Source organism: Pongo abelii, chromosome 2, assembly GCF_028885655.2.
Source record: "Pongo abelii isolate AG06213 chromosome 2, NHGRI_mPonAbe1-v2.0_pri, whole genome shotgun sequence".
Classification (NCBI taxonomy): Eukaryota; Metazoa; Chordata; class Mammalia; order Primates; family Hominidae; genus Pongo; species Pongo abelii.
This window is the reverse complement of record NC_085928.1, coordinates 85844024-85870652: the sequence shown is the minus strand read 5'-3', so window position 1 is coordinate 85870652 and position 26629 is coordinate 85844024. Positions and strand designations below refer to the sequence as shown.

Genomic DNA, 26629 nt, shown 5'->3' with positions numbered 1-26629 from the left:
TTCCCTTCACACTCTACCGTGACTGTAAGTTTCCTGAGGCCTCCCAAGTCATGCAGAACTGTGAGTCAATTAAACCTCTTTTATTCATAAATTACCCAGTCTCAGGTAGTATCTTTATAGCAATGTGAAAACAGACTAATACAATCACCAACAGCGAAAGATACTACTGAATATACATTCAGTAGTATCCTGGCAGATGAAAAGGACCGGATATTTGCAAGTTCCCATAGATGTCCATTCTAAAAAGTTGACCCAGTTTGTAGCCCAGAGTGATCCAGTTGGTTGGTATGAGCTATTTCTATTAAATATCAGATCTGGGGGCAAACCCTGACTTACAATGCCAGTTGTCAAGCTTTTAGTCATCAGCCTGCCAGTCATTCCTAACCTCTTCTTCCCTTTCCATCATGACACATAATTGTCACCAGTGGGGACCCTTTTAAAAGAAACATTATCTTAGCAATTTATCTTCCTTGTTTCCTCACTAGTACAGGTCAAGACAGTGATACATTGAGCTGGGAAGGAGGGATCATTGCTAGGAGCATATTGGACTTGGCATTTTTTAACTTTTCCAGCTCAGAGTTGCTGCTGCCGGAAATAATCTGGAAATGCTATCTTTTTCTCTTTTTTGGATATTAGAAAATTTCTTTTCCTGTTAAAAATAGGTTTGATAATGTATTCAGGGCTCTGACAAACCGAAGAGAAAAGAGCAGATGGGAAACTAGAGAGATGCCCCATGGAGCTTTTTTTTTTTTTTGCAAGGGCCCTTCTCCTTAACACCAGGGTCAACTTGGGCAAAAGGAATGAGAAGAAAGGCCACTGTTTTGAAGATTTGTAGCAGAAAGAGAACTGGGAAGCAGAGTACATTTAACACATCTAACTTTTCCAGATCGGTGTGCATTAGCCAGATAATTACGGCATTTACCTCCTAGCTGGAAAGAACAATGGGATCCCTTATAATGCTAGATTTAGGGTTTTGGACTAATTTTATAGATATTTTAGATATATGTTTTCTGCAGATTAACTGATAACAGAAACAATAATCTGGAAAATCTGAGTAGTACAAACAACCTCCATACTAGCCTGTTCGTTATTCTACATCCTCTGCCATTAGATAGTAGGTTACTTCATCTGTCTTGTTTTTTAGATCTACAGATCCTGGGTGAAATCCAAAAAAGAGACCATTTTCCGTAAGCAAAAAAAAAAAAAAAAAAGGAAGCTGCATTTTCTAAGGAAGCACTTAGATGACTTAGCTTTGAGAAACCATAGATCATCTTGAAATCACTTTGACTTGGATTGAGATGAAATTTAGAAATGGATAGGCATTGACACCAAGGAAAAGTCTGAAAGATATTTGCATGACAAATATCATTTTGAAATAACCTTGGCAGTTAAGTTTGAAAGGATAGTTCACAAGGTAAAACTTAAAATGCAAATACATTGGATTAAAATGGACATTTTCTAATTTCCAGAAAGGGTATGACAAACTTAACTCTTCCCTTTCATTGGGAGAAACTCTGGGGAACATTTTGGTTTCCTTTCTCTTTTTCCAAGAAGCCAGCTGATGGGGACAATAGATAAGTAAAATCTTTTTGTCTGAGGGAGTCTTGAAAAATTTTATCTCTGGGTTATAATAGGAATTTTATGTTATTTTATGTCCTTATAGAATTTGATCACCTTCTCACTGTATCATGGGTGGGCCCAAGTAAAGGTGGGCTCTTGATGTAGCCAAGAAGTAAAAAACACATAGGAATGGGGGAAGGTGTGTATTTTACAAGCTTACTATACTCTGTATATATATTCTGCTATACCAAAGGCATATACCCTTCTCGGTTAGGTTCCATATTATTTGATCATGCAAAAATCCGCAGATTTGTTATTCATTTTTCATTTTGTTCAATCATCTACCCATCTAAATGTAATGTGATATCTTTGATGGGACCCTGAAACAGGAAAGTATATTATGTAAAAACTAAAAGAATCTGAATAAAGCCTAGCCTTTAGTTAATAATGTATCAATCAAATATTTGTCATTTAATACTACCTTTAGATAGCTGATAATCACCTAAGTATGACTGATTTCACTTTTTCCTTAGCAGAAGAATCTCTGTGAAGAATAGATTATTATACCAAATTTTAAAAATAGAATATCCCCTTTCTTAGAGTAGAGGTAACTGAGCCCCCTTGGATAATCCATAAAGTCCCACAAAATGTGTCTTTAGAGCAAAGTTATGTAAGTGTGACTCTTCCTGCCAAAGATCTAATATTTTTACTTTTTTAATACAAGCCCAGGCTTCCATGGGCAGGATAGATTGAAAGATTAAATTGCTCCATTTGACTGTCTGCTAGGTCTGTCACAATGTAAACTTTGGGAATGAGATTTGGGTATGATGGGCCAATCAGACCTTCCAAAACTTGGGGTCCTGTGGGGTTCCACTGTGTCCACCAAGACCTATTTCTGGGCTCTGCACCAGTGTACCTGAGCAGCACGTGTGATTGAGGCCATAGTTCAACTTGTCAAAACCAATGAGCCTGTTATTTAGAGCAACACCTTCCTGGCCTCCTGTGTGCAAATCCACCATCTGTGAGCCTAAGGAAGATATGGCCTGGGGTCATTGACTTTATATACAAGTCTTTAATGAAAATGGAGCAGTCATCATTTCCCAGTTACCATGCTTTTCTTCCTTTTTCAAAGAAATGACAGCATGTACGTCAGGGTGGGACGGGGAAACAGCACTGTATATGGGGTGAGGGTCTGTGTTCTGGTCTCAATGCTATTGGCTCCTTGCTAGGTAAAATATGGGCAAGTTTCTTTTTTTTTTTCTTTTGCATTTTAAATTTGGATATATATTCTTTTTTATTATTATTATTATACTTTAAGTTCTAGGGTACATGTGCACAACATGCAGGTTTGTTACATATGTATATATGTGCCATATTGGTGTGCTGCACCCGTTAACTTGTCATTTACATTAGGTAAATCTCCTAATGCTATCCCTTCCCCCACCCCCCACTCCACAACAGGCCCTGGTGTGTGATGTTCCCCACCCTGTGTCCAAGTGTTCTCATTGTTCAGTTCCCACCTATGAATGAGAACATGCTGTGTTTGGTTTTATGTCCTTGTGATAGTTTGCTCAGAATGATGGTTTCCAGCTTCATCCATGTCCCTACAAAGGACATGAACTCATCCTTTTTTATGGCTGCATAGTATTCCATGGTGTATATGTGCCACATTTTCTTAATCCAGTCTATCATTGATGGACATTTGGGTTGGTTCCAAGTCTTTGCTATTGTGAATAGTGCCGCAATAAACATACGTGTGCATGTGTCTTTACAGCAGCATGATTTATAATCCTTTGGTTATATGCCCAGTAATAGGATGGCTGGGTCAAATGGTATTTCTAGTTCTAGATCCTTGAGGAATTGCCACACTGTCTTCCACAATGGTTGAACTAGTTTACAGTCCCACCAACAGTGTAAAAGTGTTCCTATTTCTCCACATCCTCTCCAGCACCTGTTGTTTCCTGACGTTTTAATGATCACCATTCTAACTGGTGTGAGATGGTATCTCATTGTGGTTTTGATTTGCATTTCTCTGATGGCCAGTGATGATGAGCATTTTGTCATGTGTCTGTTGGCTACATAAATGTCTTCTTTTGAGAAATGTCTGTTCATATCCTTTGCCCACTTTTTGATGGGGTTGTTTGATTTTTTTCTTGTAAATTTATTTAAGTTCTTTGTAGATTCTGGATATTAGCCCTTTGTCAGATGGGTAGATAGTAAAATATTTCTCCCATTCTGTAGGTTGAAACATGGGCAAGTTTCTAAGTCACTCTTGGTCTTATTTGCTTCTCCTGTAAAATACAAATTTGTGATGTGTTTATTATGGTATTGGGCACATAGGAAAAACTCAATAAATGATTAATTTCTTTCATATTATTATTATTACCATTGGTTGCATGGCTATATTGCTTGCTGTAAGTCTGTATCATCTCTAGAAAATGGAAATAACAATAGTTCTATCTCCATCTTTCAACTACTTTGAAAATTAAATGAAATATGTGTTAAAAGCACATTTTAAACCTTGATAATAATATGTGAGACATTGTTGAATACATAAAACAATAAGAATCCATGTTCTGGAAGAGTTTGATTTCCAATGGGACACACGGACAATAATGTCATGAGAAAATTATATACTGTGTTTGAAAGTTACACGTGTTGGGGGCAGGGGGGTGAGGGGACATAAAGCAAGGGAGCTCATGAGTGCCTGATAAGGGGAGTATGATTTATTTTAAGTAGACAGGTCAAGTGTGCCTCTGATTAAGTGACATTTGAGCAATGATGGAGTGGGGAGTGGGTGAGCCAGAGATCTGTTGGTAGTGTGTCTCAGGTGATACAGTGACCCTCATGGGGTACATGCCTGGGGTGCTCATGCAGTAACCATCAAAGTGACCAGTGTCCATGGAGGAAAGGCAAGGAGAGAGTCATAACAAATCCGCTGGGCGCAGTGGCTCACACCAGTAATCCCAGCACTCTGGGAGGCCGAGACGGATGGATCACCTGAGGTCGGGAGTTCAAGACCATCCTGACCAACATGGAGAAACCCTGTCTCTACTAAAAATACAAAAAAATTAGCTGGGCATGGTGGTACATGCCTGTAATCCCAGCTACTTGGGAGGCTGAGGCGAGAGAATCACTTGAACTGGGGAGGCAGAGGTTGCAGTGAGCCGAGATCGTGCCATTGTACTCCAGCCTGGGCAACAGGAGCAAAATGCCATCTCAAAACAAACAAACAAACAAAACAAATAAGGTCAGAGTCACAACTAGGGGAGGAGGGGTGGCTCGGATATTTAACCTTGATAACCTTTCTAAGCCAAGTGTCAAACATTTTCTTGGAAGTTTTTCAACCAGAAGGAACAACCACTTGTGAAAAGATGCAAAAAGCATGAGTTTTGGGATCTAGTAGACTGGGGTCACATTTATGTGATTCTGGGCAAGTTATTCAACTCAACCCCTCTGAGCCTCAGCTTCTCATGTGTAAAGTGGGGACAATACCTTGTAAAGTTGCTGGAATGCGTATAATTAATACAGCATCCAGCACCCAAATCAGAGCTCCAGAAATGGCAGTGAGCTCCAAGAGTAGCAGAGAACCATTCCTTTGGCTCTTTGACAACAGTGCCATGAGGGACAGGCTTTGGACCTTCAGTGCCCACCTTGTTGTCAGTATTATTTAACTCAGTGCAGTAACTCAAGCGATCTGGCATGTCTGTCATTGTGTCTGTTGACTTGACTGTAAATCAAATGAGATTCAAAATACATCCTGATAGCTTTCATGTGCCTTGTGCCATTTTCAATAATAAATCCTGCTCCACTCTTGTATTAGAGCCAAGAGGTGACTTTAAAATTAGTGGCATTTTCGTGACGTGTCGAACTAGCTATTACTGACTTGACTGAGGGTATTTGTAGCTGACAATTATAAGCTAAAGTAACGTGATTGCAGGTGTCTGAGTTAAAGAGTGTAATATATGATTAGCCCTATTCCATTAACTTGAATCCCAGTGTTGTGCATGTGGAGATAGTAAGGCACTCTTCCATGAGCAAGTTGCAGCCTTCTTTCTTCTACTCAGTGTTTTGCACGAGCCATTTATTTCTTCTCCTTCGCTACCTTGTACTTCTCCAACTCCTCCTGCATATAGCTTACCAAGGTGGTTGCCCTAGAGAAATACCTGTACCACACCAGTCCTTTGTTCCAAAAATTCCCATTTATTGCTGTGAGGAAACAAGTGACAACCTTGACCCCAGTCAAGCTTACAGTTTGGCTGGGGCACAGACATGAACAACTAAACACAGGAAATGTGTAGGGTGCTAATAGAATGAACAAAGGTAGAAGTGAGGAGCATTCTCTAAGGAACTGACCTTTGAGTTGAGCTCTAAAGAGAGTTAACTGGCAAAATCATTTGTGTTGGAGTGAGGAGGTTGGAGGGATGGGAAGTAGGAGTGAGTATTCCAGGAGAAACCATATTTTCAATCCCTCTAAGACAGAAAATATGTTATTTATATCTTTGTTGGCACCAAAGATATAAACTTATATCTTTGTTGGCACCAAAGATATAAATTTATACCTTTGTTGGCACGTACAAAGATATAAATAATATCCAGTCACTCTGGTATTCTTATTATAGGAAGCATATACAGACTCTTTACCATATGTCAGGCTCAGCGCTAACCCCTTTACATGTGTTCTCTCTGTTTATACTCACACAACCCTGTGATACAGATGTTACTATTATTCCCATTTTACAGATGAAGAAACTAAGGCATTCAGTAAGTGACAGAGCTGAGATTCAAACTAAAAGAGGCTGATGTGAAAGCCTGAACTCTTCCCTTCCATGGAGAGAAACATAATTAGTCTACTCAAAATCAGAGACTCTTGTGTTTCTTTCATGTTAGGCCAGGGTTTCTCAACACCTTCACAATAGCGATCTTTTGAGCCAGATCATTCTTTCTATGGGAGGCCATCCTGGGCATTGTGGGATGTTTAACATAGCCCTGCTTCCTACCTGAAAGACGCAAGTAGCTGTGTGCTCCAACCAGTGATGACAATCAGAAATATCTCCAAACTGGCCAGCTATTATTATGGGGGAGGGAGCAACATCACACCCCGTCACCACTGCACTAAGGATCTCTGCATTGCACAGTTCTCAGAGGACAGGATGAAAGGATGAAGCTGTGTCTTAAGTCTTCTCTCCTTCCTTTCTCCCTCCTTTTCTTTTTTACAATGTTTTCTAAGTGTCCATATGTATCCTCTATGTACAGGGGATGTATTCTCATCCATACAGTTTATCACGCAGTAATTTGAATATAGAGGGTGCTTAACAAATGCTTGGTGAATTTTTGCCAACTGAATCCTAAATGGCAAGAATCCTAAATGGTCTGGGTCTATTCTGAACTCCAAACTTGATGTTGAGAAAGCTGATTCCTGGTTTCTGGTCACTTGGTGTATCTTTTATGTGTCCCTAGAGATCTGACTTAGCTGATTTAGCTGATTTCTGGCGAAAGGCCCACTTGGATGCTTATCAGCCTTTATGCAGAGCCGGTAGTTCACCTGCTAAGAACCTAGTGGAGAGTGACATACATTAGTTTGCCAATAAATTCTGATGAATGCATGGATGAGCTGTTACAATTAAGTCAAGCTATATGACCAGGCCTGCAATTTGAGACATTGTTTAAAGCACCTACCCATTTTCTCCAGCAATTCTTTCTTTCATTTGCGGATGAAGTCTAGGTTTGGGAAATATCTCCCGAATAGATTTTCTATTTAGCCCCTCTTGAGAGTAGGCAGGCAATGGAAGGAAGAGCTGATTTCTGGGCAGTTTTTATGGCACTGTAGCTTCTGTATCACTGGAGTGTCACTTGTCAGTAGAGCTCAGAGAATCTTAAATGTGATGATAACACAAAAGATGGCTCCCAAAATATGCATTTAAATCAGGCAGCATCTTTATTGGGTGTGTTAGTTCCAGGCATTCATTGCTTTACTGCCTCTCAATACCTACAGGCCAGAATTGCCACATCTTGGGGGCTATCCATTGGTATTCTTTGTTGGTTTGGAAGTACAGCACTGTCCTCTCCGTGATTACACATAGTAGAAGAGAGTCCTTTCGTAATTATATTTCATGGAAACTGTTTCTATAATTTCAATTACTTTCCTCAACCCCGCTACATGCACTCCCAGGGCCTCGAATAGTCCCTGAGTTATTTCTAATCAGTGTCCCTGTTCTTTCTCTTTTACCAGAAGGAGGGACGTGTGAAGTGATAGCAGCACACCGATGTTGTAACAAGAATCGCATTGAGGAGCGGTCACAAACAGTAAAGTGTTCCTGTCTACCTGGAAAAGTGGCTGGAACAACAAGAAACCGGCCTTCTTGCGTCGATGGTAGGTACCTGGTTTTACCTCTTGAAAAGTTCACATGGCGTTCACTATACCTAATGTAATTTCTTGTTTTATCTAATATGGTTCCAGATAATAAACAAGGTGCATCCAAAGTGTTAGAAAGTTATACAATTGCCAGCCTCAGCAGAGTTTGAATTCTTTTTTCTCTGGTGCTATTATTTGAATGATTTTTTCCCAAAAAATCGATGTTGAAATTTGCTTGCCATTGCAGCGTTGAGAGGTGAGACCTTTGAGAGGTGACTGGGCTGTGAGCAACTATATTAGTCCATTCTCACACTGCTATAAGGAAAAACCTGAGACTGGGTAATTTATAAAGAAAAGAAGCTTAATTGGCTCATGGATGCACAGGCTGTACAGGAAGCATGGCTACAGAGGCCCCAGGAAACTTTCAATCATGGGAGAAAGTGAAGGAGAAGCAAGCAGGTCTTACATGGCCTAGAAAGGAGGAAGAGAGCAAAGGGGGAGGTACTACACAATTTTAAACAACCAGATCTTGTGAGAACTCACTCACTATCATAAGAACAACAAGGGGGAAGTCTGCCTCCATGAGCCAATCACCTCTCACCAGGCCCCTGTTCCAACACTGGGGATTACAATTTCACATGAGATTTGGACAGGGACATAAATCCAAATCGTATCAGGGAGCCTGCCCTTATGGGTGGAATTAATGCTAATATAAAAGGGTAAGTGTATACTTCTCTTGCACCCTTGTCTTTCTGCCTTTCATCATGTGATGCTGCGGCGAGAAGACCCTTACCTGATGCCTTGATCTTGTACTTCCCAGCCTTTAGTACTGTGAGCTGATAAACTTCTATTCATTATAAATTAGTCAGTCTCAGATATTCCATTATAGCAGCACAACATGAACTAAAACTTCTGGGTTCTGGGGTTTCAAATATCTTTATTTTTAATTTTTTTACAGCAAATTACGGTAAAGGGATTTTTTTCAGGTCAAGAAACATGAAGGTCCAGCTCATTTGGGAAATGATTTTGGACTGAGGCTATAGAGAATGATGATGGTGATAATCATAATAAATATTTTCATGCGCGTCCGTGTGAAGAGACCACCAAATAGGCTTTGTGTGAGCTATAAAGCTTTTAATCACCTGGGTGCAGGCGGGCTTAGTACGAAAAGAGAGTCAGCAAAGGGAGATAAGTGTGGGGCCATTTTATAGGATTTGGGTAGATAAAGGAAAATTACAGTCAAAGGGGAGTTATTCTCTGGCAGGCAGAGTGGGGGGTCGCAAGGTGCTCAGTGGGGGAGCTTTTTGAGCCAGGATGAGCCAGGAAAATGACTTTCACAAGGTAATGTCATCACTTAAGGCAAGGACTGGCCATTTTCACTTCTTTTGTGGTGGCATATCATCAGTTAAGGCAAGGACCGGCCATTTACACTTCTTTTGTGGTGGAATGTCATCAGTTAAGGCGGGGCAGGGCATATTCACTTCTTTTGTGATTCTTCAGTTACTTCAGGCCATCTGGGTGTATATGTGCAAGTCACAGGGGATGCGATGGCCTGGCTTGGGCTCAGAGGCCTGACAAATATAACAACACCTAACGTTCATTCAACACGTATTTAATGAGCACTTACTGTATTCCAGGTACCACTCTGGGTGCTCCAGAAAGACTGATGAACAAATAGAATTGTTCTGAGTCCTCATTACGGATCAAATCCTGTGCTAAACACTTCTCGTGCATTATTTTATTTAATCCTTCCAACACTTCTACAAAGCAGTATATTTTTTCTCTATTGTGATATAACAAATCCCAAAACTTAACAGCTTAAAGCAGAAAACATTATGTCACAGTTTCTGTGTGTCACGAATTAAACTTATGAGGTTCTGGCTTAGAGTATCTCATGTGGTTGCAGTCAAGATCTGAAGGTTTGACTGATATGGCAGAACGGTTTTAAGATGGCTTGTTCACATGGCTGTTGGGAGATGGTTTTGGTTCCTTGCCTTGTGAACCTCTCAAAAAAAGCTTGGTGTCCTCACAACGTGGTAGCTGGCTTCCCTCAGAGTGAGTAATCCAAGAAAACAATACAGACGCCTTTATATGTCACCTCAGAAGTTCCACTTTGTTATTTCCACAATATCCTACAGGTTATACCCACCAGCCCCTATTCATTGTGGTGGTAGACCACAAGGGCTGGAAGACCAGCAGTCAGGGATCATTGCGGGGCACGATGGAAGCTGGTTACCATAAGGAGATACATTTTTATCTACCATTTTCAACATGTAGAAACCGAGGCTTGGAAGGGTTGAATAGTGTTCCATTCATCCCATGGTTGATAAGCCCTGGCTTGAATGACTCTTCAGCCCAGCATAATGGACTCTAATACCAAATTTAGACCACCACCTTTAAGACAATTTTATATGTTACTGTCAAACAATGAGTCCAAGGTGCAAAGGGACTATAAATCTCTCCTCCCATCTTTATGTTTCATAATTTAGAGCTGGGTATAAGTTGATTTTCAAATCCTTTATTTAAGAAATCAGGAGGAGGACTCAAAGAAATAAGTCACTTGCTTAGTTCACATAACAGGACATTGAACCTGAATCCCTTGGCTTGGTGTTCATTGTTCTTCCTCTAGATATAGATAAGGAAGGACACCTTCTAGATCGATTCATGTTGTGTATTTTCGTTGTGGGTCAGTAGGTGGTTAGAAAGAGAAACACACTCAAGCTAGGCTAAGTAAAAAGGAAGTATTTTAAGAAAATAAAGGAATCTCGGTGAACCAATTAAAGGAAATTCAGCCAAACCTCGTGGAATTTGTAAATTCTTCAGGCAGCTGTCATCTCATTTTCTTTGTTCGTGGAACATACTATCTCTGATCTCGTTTACCTAATTCTCTCCTATGTAGACTGTCTCTCTTCAAGATTTTTATTTTTACCTTCTCATAAATTAGAGAATGATATAAGGCTTTTACTTTCATGGTACTGATTCTAATCTCTCTCAGCATGATTGTATTGCTTCAGGGCACAAATATATTTGACTCAGTTTCTGTGTCTTAATACATTATCTGAGAAGACAAGATGTGATTGGCCCAGCTTAGGCCAATGTGTCAACATTTGCCCAACTAGTCACAGCCAGAGGAGCAAGCTTATGTGGCATATACAGCTGTCAATTATATGCCATGGGAAGGTCAAGCTATTTTATTTTTATTTTTTAGAGATAGGATCTTGCTCTGTCACCCAGGTGGTGTGCCATGGCACCATCATAGCTTACTGCAACCTCAAAGTCCCAAACTCAAGCAACCATTCTCCCTCAACCTAATTTTTCTTTTATTTTCCATAGAGATGAGGTCGTGCTACGTAGCCTAGGCTTGTCTTGAACTCCTACGCTCAAGCAACCCTCCTGCCTAGGCCTACCAAGGTGCTAGGATTACAGGCATGAGCCACCACACCTGGCCAGGTCAAACTGTTTTTTAAAGGATGTAAAAAAGTCAAGTTTGGGGATATACTGGGACTAGTTCTCAACTGGGGCAATTTCTCCCAGAGATCATTTGGTAATGTCTGGAGATATTTTTGTCTACACATCTGTCACAACAAGGGAGCTGCTACTGATACCTAGTGGGTAGAGGCCATGAATCCTGTTGAATATCCTGCAATGCACAGGACAACCCCTGCCCCCGTCGAATCCCCACAACGAAGAATTCTCCAGCTCAAAGTGTCAATGGTGCTAAGTTGAAAAACTAGCACTATGATTATTTACTTACTCTACACTACAGTCAACACAGTGAGCACTTCTAATGCAGGAAAGTCAGGCAGTTAGATGAGCAAAGCTATTTCCCTCTCTCTTAAAGGAGACACTCTTGGCCCTAGAAGCCAATAAGCATTATAAAACAAAATCATGATGGTTTCTCATGTTCTTTGCCAAAGACAGCCTTGAAGCCGTTAACTATAAATCTTCATTTTGTTTCCAGTTCATTTTTATCTCTAATGATCTAGAAATAGAATTGCCTTTAGGATTTGGATACAAAACACGAAGTGCAATGCATTGCTTATGCTGACAGCGGGGGAAATGGTATCTAGCCCTAAGATTTGTGAGAAGTTAAGCCACATAACAGTAATATTTTTATCTCAGGAAAACTTTGTTCGACTTTGAAAACTCTGAACCCTTTGGTGTGGTTGGTTCAAACAAAAGGGCTATCCTTTCTGCATTCCAGGCAAAAGTCAATAAAGTATTGAGTGTTCTTTATTCTTATGTTGATTATTTATATTTTTGGTAACATTCTACTCCAAAATCCTTCAATCCATTGGCATGTATGGGCAAGTCTATTGTGTTGCTATGATCAAAATTGTTTTGGTGGCCTAGATCTCTAAATGAAAATTAAATATAAAGTGTGACTATAAATTAAAATTTCAGTGTAGTTATTCACATCATGGACTGAGAAATTTGATATACCTGGATGGAATCATAGCTGTACCTATTACTGATAGAATGACATTTTTGATAGAATGACATTTACTTTCTAACCTCAGCTTTCTTGTCTGTATTTTTGATAGAATGACATTTGCTTCCTAAGCTCAGTTTGCTCGTCTGTAAAATAGGGATTATAGACATTTCTACTTTTTAAGATTGTGCTGAGGATTAAGAAAATCTTCTATATAATGTTTTTTGCACAATGTCTGACTCCTGTCAGAGGCTCACTAAATGATAATATCTGTTTTCTGTCTCACTAGTAAATGTGGATAATGCTTAGAGAGAAACTTTATGAGTTTTGTTTCATATTAATTGAATACGGTGGAATTTTAGCCATCATCTTTTCTTAGAAATGCTTCCAACTAATTATCCTGGATATTACTAATACTGGTAAGTCATCTTTAGGAATGCATGTTTATAATAGGAATTTTGAAAATTTCAGAGATACATCCATGCACTAAAATCACCCATGATATCATTGCCCAGGGACTATTACTACATTGTAAGATAACATATTAATATATGTCCTTCCAGTCTTACCCCACTACTAAAAAGCAAACTCACATTGTAGGTATTTTATTGAACTAAAATGCTGTAGCAAAGTTTTATGGATGGCTTGTTTCACTTAATATATGATGACTATTTCCCAAGTGAATACATATTCTTCAAAAACTTATTGTTAATAGCTATATGGGTTTTTCAGAGGTGGATACACCATCATTTATTTAACTATCCTCTCCACTTTATGGCATTTACAGTGTTTCTTGCATTTCCAGTCTCAGTTCCCTAAGAATAGACAGGCATCAACTTCTCTGCATGACAGCAGTTGATAATTTATACACCACGTTTGTCCTAAACATATTCTGTCTTATGCAGTGAATTTCCCATGGTAAGTGTTCCAATTGCTCTTATTTGCCTTCCTCTGAAATTTCAGGTCAGCTGCCTTTTACAGTGTTTTCAAAAACAAGAGAATAGCTATCATTTTAAAAGAAGCATATATTGGATTGCTTTAAGGTTGAGAATCCAAGAGCAGATTATTTAAAATGGAACAGAAAATTTGGGGTAAAACCTTAGCAGCTTATTCAAAAGTGTAATATATATTTGGAGAAAATTTTAAGTCGTGATCTTTTATTTCAGAAATGATCTTCTATTTTCTAATAATTGAAAATACCAAATTACACACTTGCCAAATTAAGTTATGAAGTAGTCATTTATAAATACTTATAAAAGCATTATATCCTTGAACTTGTGCCTAGCACTATTCTGAAGGAATATAAGTCATTATACCCTAATTATTAATTAATCTATAACCCAAAATGGAAGTGGGGAGCATGCTACTCAATATCTTTAGCTGAGAACAACTAAAAATATTACCTACAGCCTTTCAGTAATTTCCAAGTACTTCTCAGGGACTAAAAGTTAAAATCAAATAAAGATTCATAAACAAGAGGTTGATCACTCAAAACACACCTATTTATTTGAGAACAATTTTTCCAAGCAAATGATATAAAACAAACAAAAATAAACTTCTAGAAGGCTTATGAAGTTACGTTCTATGATTCTGATTAATCTATAATGGCATGAAAATAGTATCGATCTCAAAGTTGTAAAAATAATGGAATATAATTAATACCAGTAATAATAATAAAAATAATGGTTACCATTTTTTTAAGGCTTACTATGTGCCACTCTCCCAACTACTCTAAGTCTGTACACTTATTTAATTCTAACTCTAACCCTATAAGGTGTGTCCTCCTATTATTTCCATTTTATTTGCCAGGAAACTGAGGATCAGAGAGATTTGGTGACTGACTCAAAAATCACACAGCCAATCATGGCATAGCCAGAAGGTCAGCCTAGGCTGTCTTCAGGGCTCACCATTCATCAAGCATAGGCAAACCCTTAACTAACATGAACACAAGTTGTATTCCAAGGGCATTCTTATAAGATGCAAAACATCTGGGTGAGAGGGAAGTAAGCCCAACCATGTGGATACTTACAGAAACACCCAGTTCATTGGGCAATACCTGCCCCTTTTTTTTCTACTTCATAAAAATGATTGCACTTTCATTGTTATGGAGCAATTAGAAGCAGTTCTTTCAGTGCTTTTATTTTTATAGAATGATTGAAGCTTCATTGGTTAAAGCATAGTGGGAGTGGTGAAATTTTCGTGCAGTTTTCTCTATTTAGGATTTTATTGTCATGTAATTTTTATCTGTTTCTAACATGGACAAATATGGAGGGGCGGATTTAACTAGTTGTTAGTAGGGGAGGTCCTTTAATGCAATGTGGATTTTAGCGTCACTGTAATTAAGAAAAAGTCTCCATGATAAGTTCATAAATCTTTCTTCTCATTTTATGTAAATTATGACCATTTCAATGACTGATTACTAGCAACCTTCACCTGGTGTTCTTGCCTTCTTATACTGGATCACCAGCAAGAGAAAGTGTTAACAAAAAGGCCAGGTTACATCAGAAAACTTTCTTTCACGGCAGCGAAAACCCAAGTTTAAAACAAAACAAAACAGACAAACAAAAAAAACCTTTAGTTAATACAATGAAAAAGTCATCCTGCTATTTCTGTGAAGAAACAAAACTTACAACATAACAGAACATTTTGCTCCTGGCTCATCATACTTAGTCCCCAGGATAAGTGCAAATGAGACAGAGAAGACATACATAAAGACTTAGACCCAGGAAAACAGACTGACAGAGAAGGAGATGGGACAGACCAGACAGTGAGAGCAAGAAACATACAAAGCATATGAGAAAGAGAGTGTCGGAGATTAAGGATAGTAAAAAAGAGTAGTTAATAAATAAATGCTTAGAAGGAACACTAATACATCTATCCATAAAATGGCTTGATTCATTTTTCCCAAGAACTGTTTGTATTCAGTCTTACAGTTTATAACTATTTTTTAACAAAATAAAATTTGACAGATGTAACTTTAATTTTTTTTTCAAGTGGCATTATATGAGATTCTAGAACTAGAACTTCTGCAAAAATTCCTTCTGGTGATTGCCGCTTGGGAAAAGTCATGATACAATTTTCTTGACCATATACCATCATATTTCCTAGAGACAGCCATGGTAGAGAAAAAGGTTTGAGAATTGAAGGAAGTTTGAAATTCAGCAACAGTTTTTCATAGGATAACATGAGATATATGTGAGAAGGATTATGTATGATAGCCTCTGCTTGGCCTTCCAAAACATGATAGTGTATTAAAGGCTCTGAGAAGTTGTGCAGACAAGTAGCTTATTAAACTTGAACACTATATTTCCCAAACTTTTTAGAACCTTTTTAACTGTAACATTTGTTTATCTCCTCTAGTCCCCAGAGTTCCATGCAATAGACTTGGGGCCATGATGCTGTAGAGTCTATGGACTATGATTTGTTTTTTAGGAATATCTTTCAAGTCTTCCGAGTTAATGGATAGTGTGATGCCCGTAGATAGCTCAGTGTGTTTCCTAAGACTGGCTGGCCAGACAGTATACAACTGATCCTATACTGATGTGATTTATAGTATCTCAGTGACATGTCGGGCTCAACTGCAGCTTGGAAATTATCTAGAGAGCTTCCAGAGCAAGCATAGAATGAAAAAGCTTAAGTCCTTATTTATATTCACAAATATTAAACGTTTTAGGGGACAGAGAAGATGACCTATTTTGGTTCTGCCATTTGTTACTTGTCATCCACACACAATGAAATACTGAGATAATGAATTGCTGTGGTGGATCAGGGATGCATGCCACAAAGGCTGGCTGTGGTTCCTTCATTACTGTCTCTGTTTGAAACTTGCTTTGTTCTTTTTAAACACACCAAAGCTTGTTTAGTAGATGGAATGCTGAACGCATTTGACTTTATCAGAAGACATTTATAAAGGGAAATTCGATTGTTCTTATTAGAAGAGGATCTTGCATAGCATCTTTAGTGAAGTGATGGCATTTCAGGCATACTTTCTGAATCGTATGTAAATCCTCTTTGAAACAGCATTTAGTCCCCAACTTGGCACCTAAGCATGTACAGGTGTGTGAGGAATCCAAGTCTGCATTCATAAGAGGAATGAGAGGATGAATGTACAAGAACTGTCAAAGCTTTTTATACTGCCTAATAAAAGATAGGTGTCTACATTTGTTCCTCCTAACAAAGACAACTGGAATTCAGTCATCATATGTATCTATCCAATAGCAGACATTGTCATCTTTCTGTTTGTTTTCTAGTTTAGAGCAGCAGTTGCCAGTTGCCAGCCCACTGGCAAAAACCATTCTCAGACCTGTTCCTGAGGTCAGCAGAGTAATGAAAAAATTGACTTTGCATGCCTTTAAATGGGACACTCCAGTTTCCCACAAGGCTCACACTTTCTTATTATTGCGCTAGGCTCTGACAGGTTGATGTTCCTGCCTGGTCCTTAAAGACAATGGAATGTGTGGTAACTAGCTCATACAGTCGTTTCCTACTAATTTCAAGTGAATAAACTAATTTTGAATGAATTATTTTTTTCTAAAAAATTAATTTTGTAGAAAAAATATACTCTTTAATCAAAGTAATATATATAATCTGTTGTGAATATAAATGTATGCATATATTCCATAATAGAAATATATATCAAAACATCACATCATACCCCATAATTATTTATCAATTAAAAATTTTTACAAAAGAAATGTATGTATATAAACCTAACAAAGAAAGGATAAAAATTAAAGTAATTCTTCATTTTTTTTCTTTCCCACTAATCCTCTCACATCATAATTGCCAGAGGAAATTATCCTTGTCATATTTCTACACATCCTTACAGAAAATATTTTGGTACATGCAGGCCTACAGGTATAGACATATAAAACTTTATAAATAAAAATGATATTATATTGTACAGACTGGTCTGAACCTAAATTTTTTAGCACAGAGAAATATCTTAAGTAGTTCACTGAAAGAAATAAAAATGGCTGGTAAACATGGAAAAAACGCTTACCATCACTCAGGTGAAGAAATGTAAATTAAACACTGAACTACAGTGTTTCATCAATCAAATAGGCAGAGATGAAAAGTTTGGTAATACCCGGACTTAAGGAAGAAAGAGAGAAAAATTACATTTGAATCATACTCAGTGATAAACGGCTTACAAACTCAATTAGTTAGCCACTCTTCTCTATGGGGTTCACCAAAAAAGAAGATGATAAATAGGAAATTTTGTGATGAGACTGGCTGTTTGGGGAACATAATACAAATTATGTGCATTATAATTGCAGTGACTTTAGCAACATCTCTTGAATGTTTAATTCTCTGCATTTTCTCAACAGGATCAGATTCATGACTGTGGGTATCATCTAAGAAATATTTCAAGAATTTTGATGTTATTTTAATGTGAAAACTATATATAAAATTAGATTTAATGCATATACTTGGATTAATGTAGCAAGTCTCATTGTAAAGCCCATCTATATAGCCACTTGAGAGAAGCAAAATTCTCTGTATAAACATCTGTCATGGTGTGTATGTCATGTGTGTGTGACAGAGAGATAGGTCGTGGCACAGCACACCCAAAATCCTTGTCAGTTACCTAGCTGCCATAAACTTGTTTACACATAACCTCAAATTCACAAAGAAATTTCCCCAAAGTAGCCCCCAAGTCATTGGTTTTCATTTATCTCTAGAGAGCTCAGGTGTTTTCAAAGACCTGGTCTTCTCTGATATGATAGCACTTTTCATCCTTTCTTTTTCCAGAAAGCGGGAAAAATGTTGTTCTAAATCTAAGGAGTCAGCTCCTCATCTCTTTAACTGGGCTCCAGCCTCGATAAAGGCAGGATTCTAGGGTCCTGTGTTATTAATGTGCTGTCCATATGAATAACGAGCAAATCTTGTGAATTATTTCACACTTCTAGGAAAATCTATAACCCTGTCCTTCTGCAACAACACTGGAAGCTGCCAAGGATACTGGTACCTTGCTATGTGGAAGAATCTGATAACTTTATATAAGGAAGTAGTAAAACTTGTATCACCTTCTGGGACCTGTATATAAACTTATACAGATGAGTAATATTTTAAAAAATTAATGATACATATGTTCCTCCATCCTCTGAAGCTCTCTGAATTTTTGAAAACCTACCACCCCCCTATACAAGTTCAAACAACAAGATATGAATTACCCATTGATACAGTTTGTCTGTGTCCCCACCCAAATCTCATCTTGAATTGTAGCTCCCATAATCCCCACATGTCATGGGAGGGACCCAGTTGGAGGTAATTGAATAATGGGGGCAGGTTTTCCCATGCTGTTCTTGCGATAGTGAATAAGTCTCATGAGATCTGATGGTTTTATAAAGGGCAATTCCCCTGCATATGTTCTCTTGCTGCCACTGTGTAGTTTGTGCCATTGCTCCTCTTTTGCCTTCTGTCACGGTTATGAGGCATCCCCAGCCATATGAAACTATGAGTCCATTAAACCTCTTTCCTTTATACATTACCCAGTCTTGGGTATTTCTTTATAGGACTATGAAAATGGACTAATGCACCCACTAACCAGAGAAGAGATGCCCAAACATGTGGAGTTTAAATTCAAAACCTGTTAAGGTACTCAGATTTAAAATTGAAGAATGAGTATTTTCCTGTTATCCATACTGTTGAGAGCAGAGGGAGAGGAGGAAGGAAGGACCACATGGGTAGCAGGAATGTGGCCTACTAGAGTAAAGGCCATCTGTGACTAGTACCAGAGAGATGTGACTTTACCTAAAGATCCATATCTCCAGCCTCCAGCCAAGAGAACACTGCACTTGACAGCTCAATACACTTTGTTCCAGCCATTTTATTAGCTGCCTTCAAGTGAAGACCATCCATTAACAGCAGCTAGATATTGCACATTGGTTTTCCAACAAGAGTCATAAACACAGGCATCCTTAGACCTCCTTAGCCTCCTACCCTGCATAGGTGACCCCCAGGAAACGAGAGGAGAAACCTGGGTTCCTAGATGGGTGGAGTAGTCATAGGAAGGAAATCTTATGCACCAACTCTATAAGAACAGATGGGTTTGAGATCACCAACTGACCTAGGACATTGGTGGAACACTCTCACCCTCCCCATTTCACCTGTTTCACTTATGAAATGAAAAGCAAGTCCAATAATATCTGATATTACTTGGTATTTTCATTATTGCATCATTTTAATAATTGAGGAGGTAAATCATTTTAATAATTGAGGGTAAAATTTATTGGACTATCAATTTATATTACTTAGGCTCATAAAATGATTGGGCAGTTAACTAGCCACTCATTCAAAGGAAGGTCACATCCTTTAAATTTAGAGTGACCTGTACATGCTAACTTAGAAGTCATCATTCATGGTATCCTTTGGTGCCTACACACTAATTTTGCTTTATGCCGGACGCCTCTTCTCATCAATGTCTCCCAGGTGCAAGAAACCTAAATCTTCTCAATAGAGGTTCAAGTAAAAAGGGAAGTTATTGTGAGAATATACTTGGGGTCATGGAATTCAAGAGCAGAGATTGCTCTACAGCATGCCTTGAGGCACCTGAAACTGAAGTACTGATCTCAGGAGGCAGCCCATCTGTGTTCCCCATAGCTCTTTCTCATGGGAGATGTTGCCTTTCATCTTGGGCTCATTCTGGATATTTGCCTTGTTCTCTTTTCCTTACAAACCAGGGAGGTTAAGTCTGTCCATGTCAGCTGGCAATGATCTTCTCAACTAAATGGGACACTACTTAGAGTAGTAGCCTAAAACTGGTCATTTTACAGGTTTGTAGTTACTGAGTTCTTACTGTGTGCCAGACTCTGTACTGAATTTATTACTTATATCATCCTCATAGTAGCCTTATAAGATAGGTACTATTATTCCCACTTTACAAGGGAGGAACCTGATGCCTTAGAAAAGTTAGAACATTTCTTTTGGGACATGGTAGGGATAGATAGGGGACCCCATGTGGGAACTGCTGGAGATAATGGGCAGAAGACAGGATCAGAAGCAAGGGTAGGAAAGATTCAGAGTACCAGTTCACTTCTTACATTTGCTCCCTAGGAGAACGATAACACCATTCAGTCACACTAGCCTCCTGATTAAGCTCTTCCTTCAACATACACACCATCATCATTCATGTTCCATATGTTTACATTCCAAATCCATCCATTTCTCCTCATTCCCAAACTTCAAGACTGCCATTATCTAGACTCATATCTCAACCCTAGTTAATCCATCTGATTAAAATGCATCCTCAAAACCCCTTCTTCATACCATCTGACTCTTCATTACTCAACTTAGATTATCAATTCCAGAGGTCCTTCCTGAAGCCGCTATGCCTAAAGTTAATAATGCCCACCTCTAGGTCCTTGGAACAGCCTGTATAACATTTCTCATAACTCACTGTAATGTACTATAATCTTTGCTGACTTGTGATCTCCTTTGCTAGAGAGACTTATTCACTCATTCATTCATTCAGCAATTATTTTTGGAGCATTGACTATGTGCCAGGAATTATGCCAAATACTTAATCACATAATGCTGAACAAAGACAACCCCTTGCTGTCATGGAACCTACAGTCCAGAAGGAGAGACAGAACATGATCTGATCATACCTAAACATATACAAGTAAACCACACATTCAGAAGGAAAAGAATTCTGTCCTTGGAGAGGATTCAATAATGAGGAATATAAAGGAGATTGGGGAGCTAAGAAGACTTCTGTGAAGATGTGACAGGAAGCCTGAAATGTGAGGTACAGCTCAAGCTAGTGGGTGAGCAGCATTGCAGGCATAGAAGACAGCATGCAGAAAAGCCATGGGTTTTAATCAAAAAGTTGAGAGAAAGCCATGGTGGTGGAAACCCATAGGACAATGAAATTGCATGAGACAGAAGGCTGAAAAGTTAGATAGGGCCAAACAAGAAGTAACAATAAGTAGTGTAGTAATTAAGCTGTGTGTCTCTATTACCTAACATAGTTCTTAAAACTGAGTCATGCTAATCATGTACTTAGAGGAGGCAATAAAGGAATCTGCAGTGGGAAATTGTGTAAATTAGTCAACTTAGAATTTTGTGAGTGAGGAGACAGTATTGAGAGCCCTCTATAGAGACAAATATCTCCTATGAAGTGTCTGACAACAGATTTCAAAACCTCTATACTAACACTTCAGACAATGCCAAAGCAAAGCAAGTCAAATTGTCTTTGATATTACCAACCTCCACACATGCTGTTACCCACACAGGGTTGCTGTCACCTGAATGTCTCACTCACTCTCTACTCCCAACCACTCACACAAAGAGTCCTCACAACTGCACACACACAGCAAACAAACAAAACCTTCGGATGGAAATTTTAAGTCACTGCTCTTTTCAATTCTGCTTACTGTCTGAAGCAGTCTTAAGATACTGTATTAACTAGGAGATTCTTTATACAGGGGAAGGGCATCTGGGTAAAGGGCTTCTCATTTGGGGTTTATTTTAACATAGTAGATAACTACAGGCTCATGTCAATTTATTTTTCTCCTGATTGGCACTTAAGTTATTCAACTCTAATTTATTTCTTTATGGATTGACAACACCATGTTGTATGTAGCTCCCTCCCTAACCCCCAACAAAAGCCTCTATAACACCTATACCAAAGGATGCCTGACAAACCTTCCATGAAATCTGGGGTAGTATAGTGTTGTAAAAATTCAAATGCAGGTGTTATAAGTCTATTTTGTGAAGAAAGAGATGATAGAGAAATGGCTGTTTCTCACATTACCAAGTCCTGCTCCCTTTAAAATCTTCAAGCACATAAGTTTGAGAAACAATGTAATAAAACCACATTCACACTATAGAAATTACCTATTGCCCTTAGCAGCCCTTACACAAGAATTATAATAACTACAGGGACTGAGCGTTGTTGAGGACTGACACTGTGTCTCATATCTTACTGAAAATGTTACCAACATTATGATACCTAATCTTCATAACAATGCGTGAGATGGGTACTATTGTTATTATCCCCATTTTAATGATAAGGAAACTGGGGCTCAAGATGAGAAGTGGCTTGCCCACAGTCACATAGCTACCAGGTTGGAGAGTCAAGATTCAACCTCGGCAATCTGATAGTATTACTCATGAAAGATATTAAGATTGCATTCATTCTCAAACAGACAAATGGAAATTTGTTATGGTAATGTAGAAACACTGTGACTTGGAACACACAGAGGCCTGCATTTCAACCCTAATTCTGCCACTGATTAGTCATGTTGTAGCAGGATGAGTTGCAGACAAAACTCCTCAGACACCGAATTAAAGAAGGAAGAGGTTTTTTATTTGGCTGGGAGCATCGGCAGACTCATGTCTTAAGAGCCGAGCTCCCCAAAAAAGAAATTCCTAGCCTTTTTAAGGGCTTACAACTCTAAGGGGTCCACGTGAAAGGGTCATAATAGATCAAGTAAGTGTGAGGAACGTGACTGGGGGCTACATACATCAGCTAACAAAACAAAAAGTTTTACAGTGCTTTCTCATACAATGTCTGGAATTTACAGGTAACACCAGTAGTTTTGGTCAGGGGTTAATATTATTATTATTCTTTTAACCACCAGGGCCAGGTGGTGGCGCCAAGGTCATCTAGCTATTTATCTTACTTCTGTTTCTTTCCAACTTTTTGCTTTCTCCCTTTTCTCCTGTCTTATAAACTAGGGAAAAGGGGCGGTTGGGGAGAAGCTGGGAAGGACAACAGGAGAAGTGGTGGTCTCATTTCATAACGTGTCCTTAAACATATTACCCTCTTGGAACCACAGTCTCTTTTTCTGTAAAAAAGAAATGAAAAGAATATAGCATCGAAGAGTTGAAGGGAATACTAAACAAGAAAATTCATATAAACCACAAATGCGTAATCCAATCTCCATGCATATTGTGAGTCCTCAATTATATTAGCAGTAATGCACTCAGAAAATATATTAAATTTATATTTTCATTAATGAGTGCATTTCTAGAGCTTAAGATAAGAAATCATGCAATTTTGATTGTAATGCCTGTACTTGTGCACTTTTTCTTCATTTGATTACCTCCAACCATAAAACAAGACTTTCAAGTCTCCAGAAATGTGTGCAGAGAAACAAAAAGAAGCTGGTCATGACATGGAAGTCTGTATCCCATCAGGCATGATGAGAGGAGACAAGTTGAACGTGACATGCCGTGTTTTCATTTAGAAGTGAAGATACAGAGGACATCTTCTAATCCCAGTCCAAGTAAGAGAAGGCACTCATTTTCCAAGCTCCCATTGGTACTCACAGTATCTCTGGAAATGAAATATCTCATATGCATGATGGAATTAAGGAACTAGGAGTGTGCATTTCACTGAAGATGGGGCATATTAGGTACAGGTTGACTTACCCCTGACTTTGGTCTTCTCTTAGCCCTCACACAAGAGCTGCCTTTCTCTTCTCACTATAGAGACTTCCTAGGTTACTTCATTCATTCTCATGGCTTCAGAGACCCAAATAGCTCCCAAGTCTATGCACCTAGCCTAATCCATTCTTCCAAACTCTAGGTCATTTTGTTCATGCAGTTATTAGACATCTCCATTTGGATTTCTCAAAGATACCTCAAATTCAGTATGCTCAAAATGGAGCACACATTTCTACCAGTCTGCTTACTTGAGCATGGTTTCAGCATCACTCAATAGCATTTGCATTTATTCTTTATTCAAGCCAGCCTCTTGGGAAACATCTTTGCCTTTATTCACTTCCTCATGGCCCATATCCATTTTGTCATCAGACCTCCTTTGTTCCTCTAACTAATTCTCTTTCATCTTTTCCCTTTTCCCTTCTTTCCATCTCAATTTCTATCCAATAACCAAGCTGAAGCCATTGTCACCTTTTCACTTTGATTACTAAAGGATCTTCATTCTTATTGCCTAAAGTCTTTATCATACACAGCCTCCAAAAATTCTAAGTCCTCCTGATGTAGGCTACTGTACATCTTGTTCTTCCCTCTTTGGAACACAAATTCCCACTTTAAATTACATTTTAATACTATCTTTATTTCTGTACAACAAATGTTGCATGAAGGCAAAGTTCATGAAGGTCTTGTTCACAGCTGCATGCCAGTGCCCAGCACAACGCCTGGTACAGATGCTCAAATAATTCATGTCTTTTGTACTTATGTAGTGGGACAAGATCAAATCAAAGATGGATTTATATTCCAATTCCAGCTCTACTATAATCCTAAGTTCCCAAATCTGGAAACAGGAATTACAAGAACTTAACTTCACAATGTAGTTGTGAGAATTATTTAAGAAATGCATGTAGAGCACTTAGCACAGAATTAGTTCTGAATAAGTATTAGTTCTAACAATTGAAAGGATTGATGTGAGATACAGATTTGGTGGGCCATCTCTCGAACTCTTCACTGCTAAAGTGGAGAAATGAAGACAGCACAGGAAAAATTCCCAGACTTACACTTGAGTGTTCTTTATGTGTAAAGGACATTCTTTTGTCCTGAGTGTATCACAGACTCAATTGACTATCTCTACTCTAAGTTTTCTATAAAAGGATATCAGAGAAAAGTTGAAGTCCTTGTACTTGGTGGAACCAGTCAAAAACCTGATGTTTTTTATGTTATAGAGGCTACAATAATCTCTATCAACAAAACTGAATTGGCAATGAACTCTTCTAAGCATTTGTATCATCTGAAATCAATAAACTTAAGTTTTTATGTTGTTTTACTTTTGAGTTGCTAGTGTTATGTGAAGTGGTAACTTGGGATTGGTGTGGACTAAGTTTTTGCAGCAATTAAAGGACTGTTCTGAGGAAGGCTCAACAATTTCCTCTGTACTTCTGTCTAAATACAGCCTCTTCTAGGAATTTTTTTCTTCCATTTCGATACAAAAAAAAGAAGATCTCAAGCAGAAATTTGTTCTATCTATGACTTTTTCTAATGTTCCTGGAGGGCACAAAACACATATCAGGATGAATTTACACAGAACTTTTGACCAAAGGTAGAATTACTCAATATACTACATGATTATTCTGATGGGAAAACACTACAAATGGCTTTGCCAGCCTGCTGACTGACTGACAGAATTTTGGTATACATTCCAGAGTTAACACCATTTGTCTAAAACTAGTCATTTTTGAGGACTTCATTTTGCATTGTCTGTGGAATTCAAGAGAAACATGTCTAATACTACCTCCTGTCTAAACCAAAAATGATACATGAAAGGCCCAAGAAAATGCCAAATGAGAAGATTCATTCTGCAAATACTTACTAACCCTCTCTAATATTGAGCATCAGATAGAGTGACCAATAGGACATGATTTCTGCTTCAATGATTATAAAGTTCAGGGGAGATGACAGGCAAATTGGTGATTGCAAAGTTGTGTGATGTGTGCTGTGATGGAGATGAGCCCAGAGTGCTCTGAGAGCAGAGATTAGGGTGTTGAATGATGGAAGCGGGAGGGTGTTCTAGATGGCTTCTCATCAGAACTAACATCCAGTCTGGGACTCTAAGTGACTAGGTAAGAGGATGGGATCAAATGTCCATGGCAGAAACAATGGCATGTGCAAAAGCCCAGCATCAACAAGAAGGATCCTGATGAATCCAAGGAGCTGCAAGAAGTTCAATGTGCCTGGGTAGAGAAGGATATGGGATGGGTCTGGAAAGAAGTGAGACTAGAAATCTCATTAGGAATGAGTTCATGCAGCAGCCTGGTAGCCATGGTGGATATTGAAACTGCCCAAGAGCAGTGGAATCACGCACTAAAGGGTTTTGTGTCAATGAATGTTATGGTTAGATCTGTGTTTGGATGTCTCACTACATAGCACAAGAATTAAATTGTTTCTAGTATAATTGCTATTCATTGTACTTAGAGCCCAAATTTCTAACCAATACAGAGAATAAACCCAATAAATGTCAGAAAGGATACAGGTCCATTCTGATTTTTAGGTCAATGCTCTGATATTTAGGATAACAAAGTTACATCACAGTTTTGCTGGCAAAAACTAGAGTGGAGATTATGAAAGAAGTAGTATCTCCCATAGGAAATCTTGGCATCTTAGCCACGTGACTGTGAATGCATACTTCTGGTTTTGCACCAAGGATCATTATGGCAAGGGGAGTGTTCATTCTACTTATGCAGAAAAAGTAAGAAGGACTGAAAATAACATATCTTAACCATGTAAAAAGTAGGCCCTTCATATTAGGGAAATTAGAGTACGATTAACCTCCTGCCAGACTACCTGTTAGAATCACCTAGGGAGGTTCTTTAAAATATCAATGGCTTGGCCACACC

General features: G+C 38.5%; 1 protein-coding gene across 2 annotated transcripts in view; it reads left to right on the top strand.

The window, feature by feature from the left end:
• TAFA1 (TAFA chemokine like family member 1) overlaps positions 1-26629 on the top strand; it is a 561076-nt gene that overhangs the window by 422668 nt on the left and 111779 nt on the right. For both annotated transcript variants that reach the window (XM_024245394.3, XM_054551902.2), the window contains one exon: positions 7793-7933. In XM_024245394.3, coding sequence (XP_024101162.1) covers positions 7793-7933 — 141 coding nt within the window. The remainder of the gene's footprint in view (positions 1-7792; positions 7934-26629) is intronic.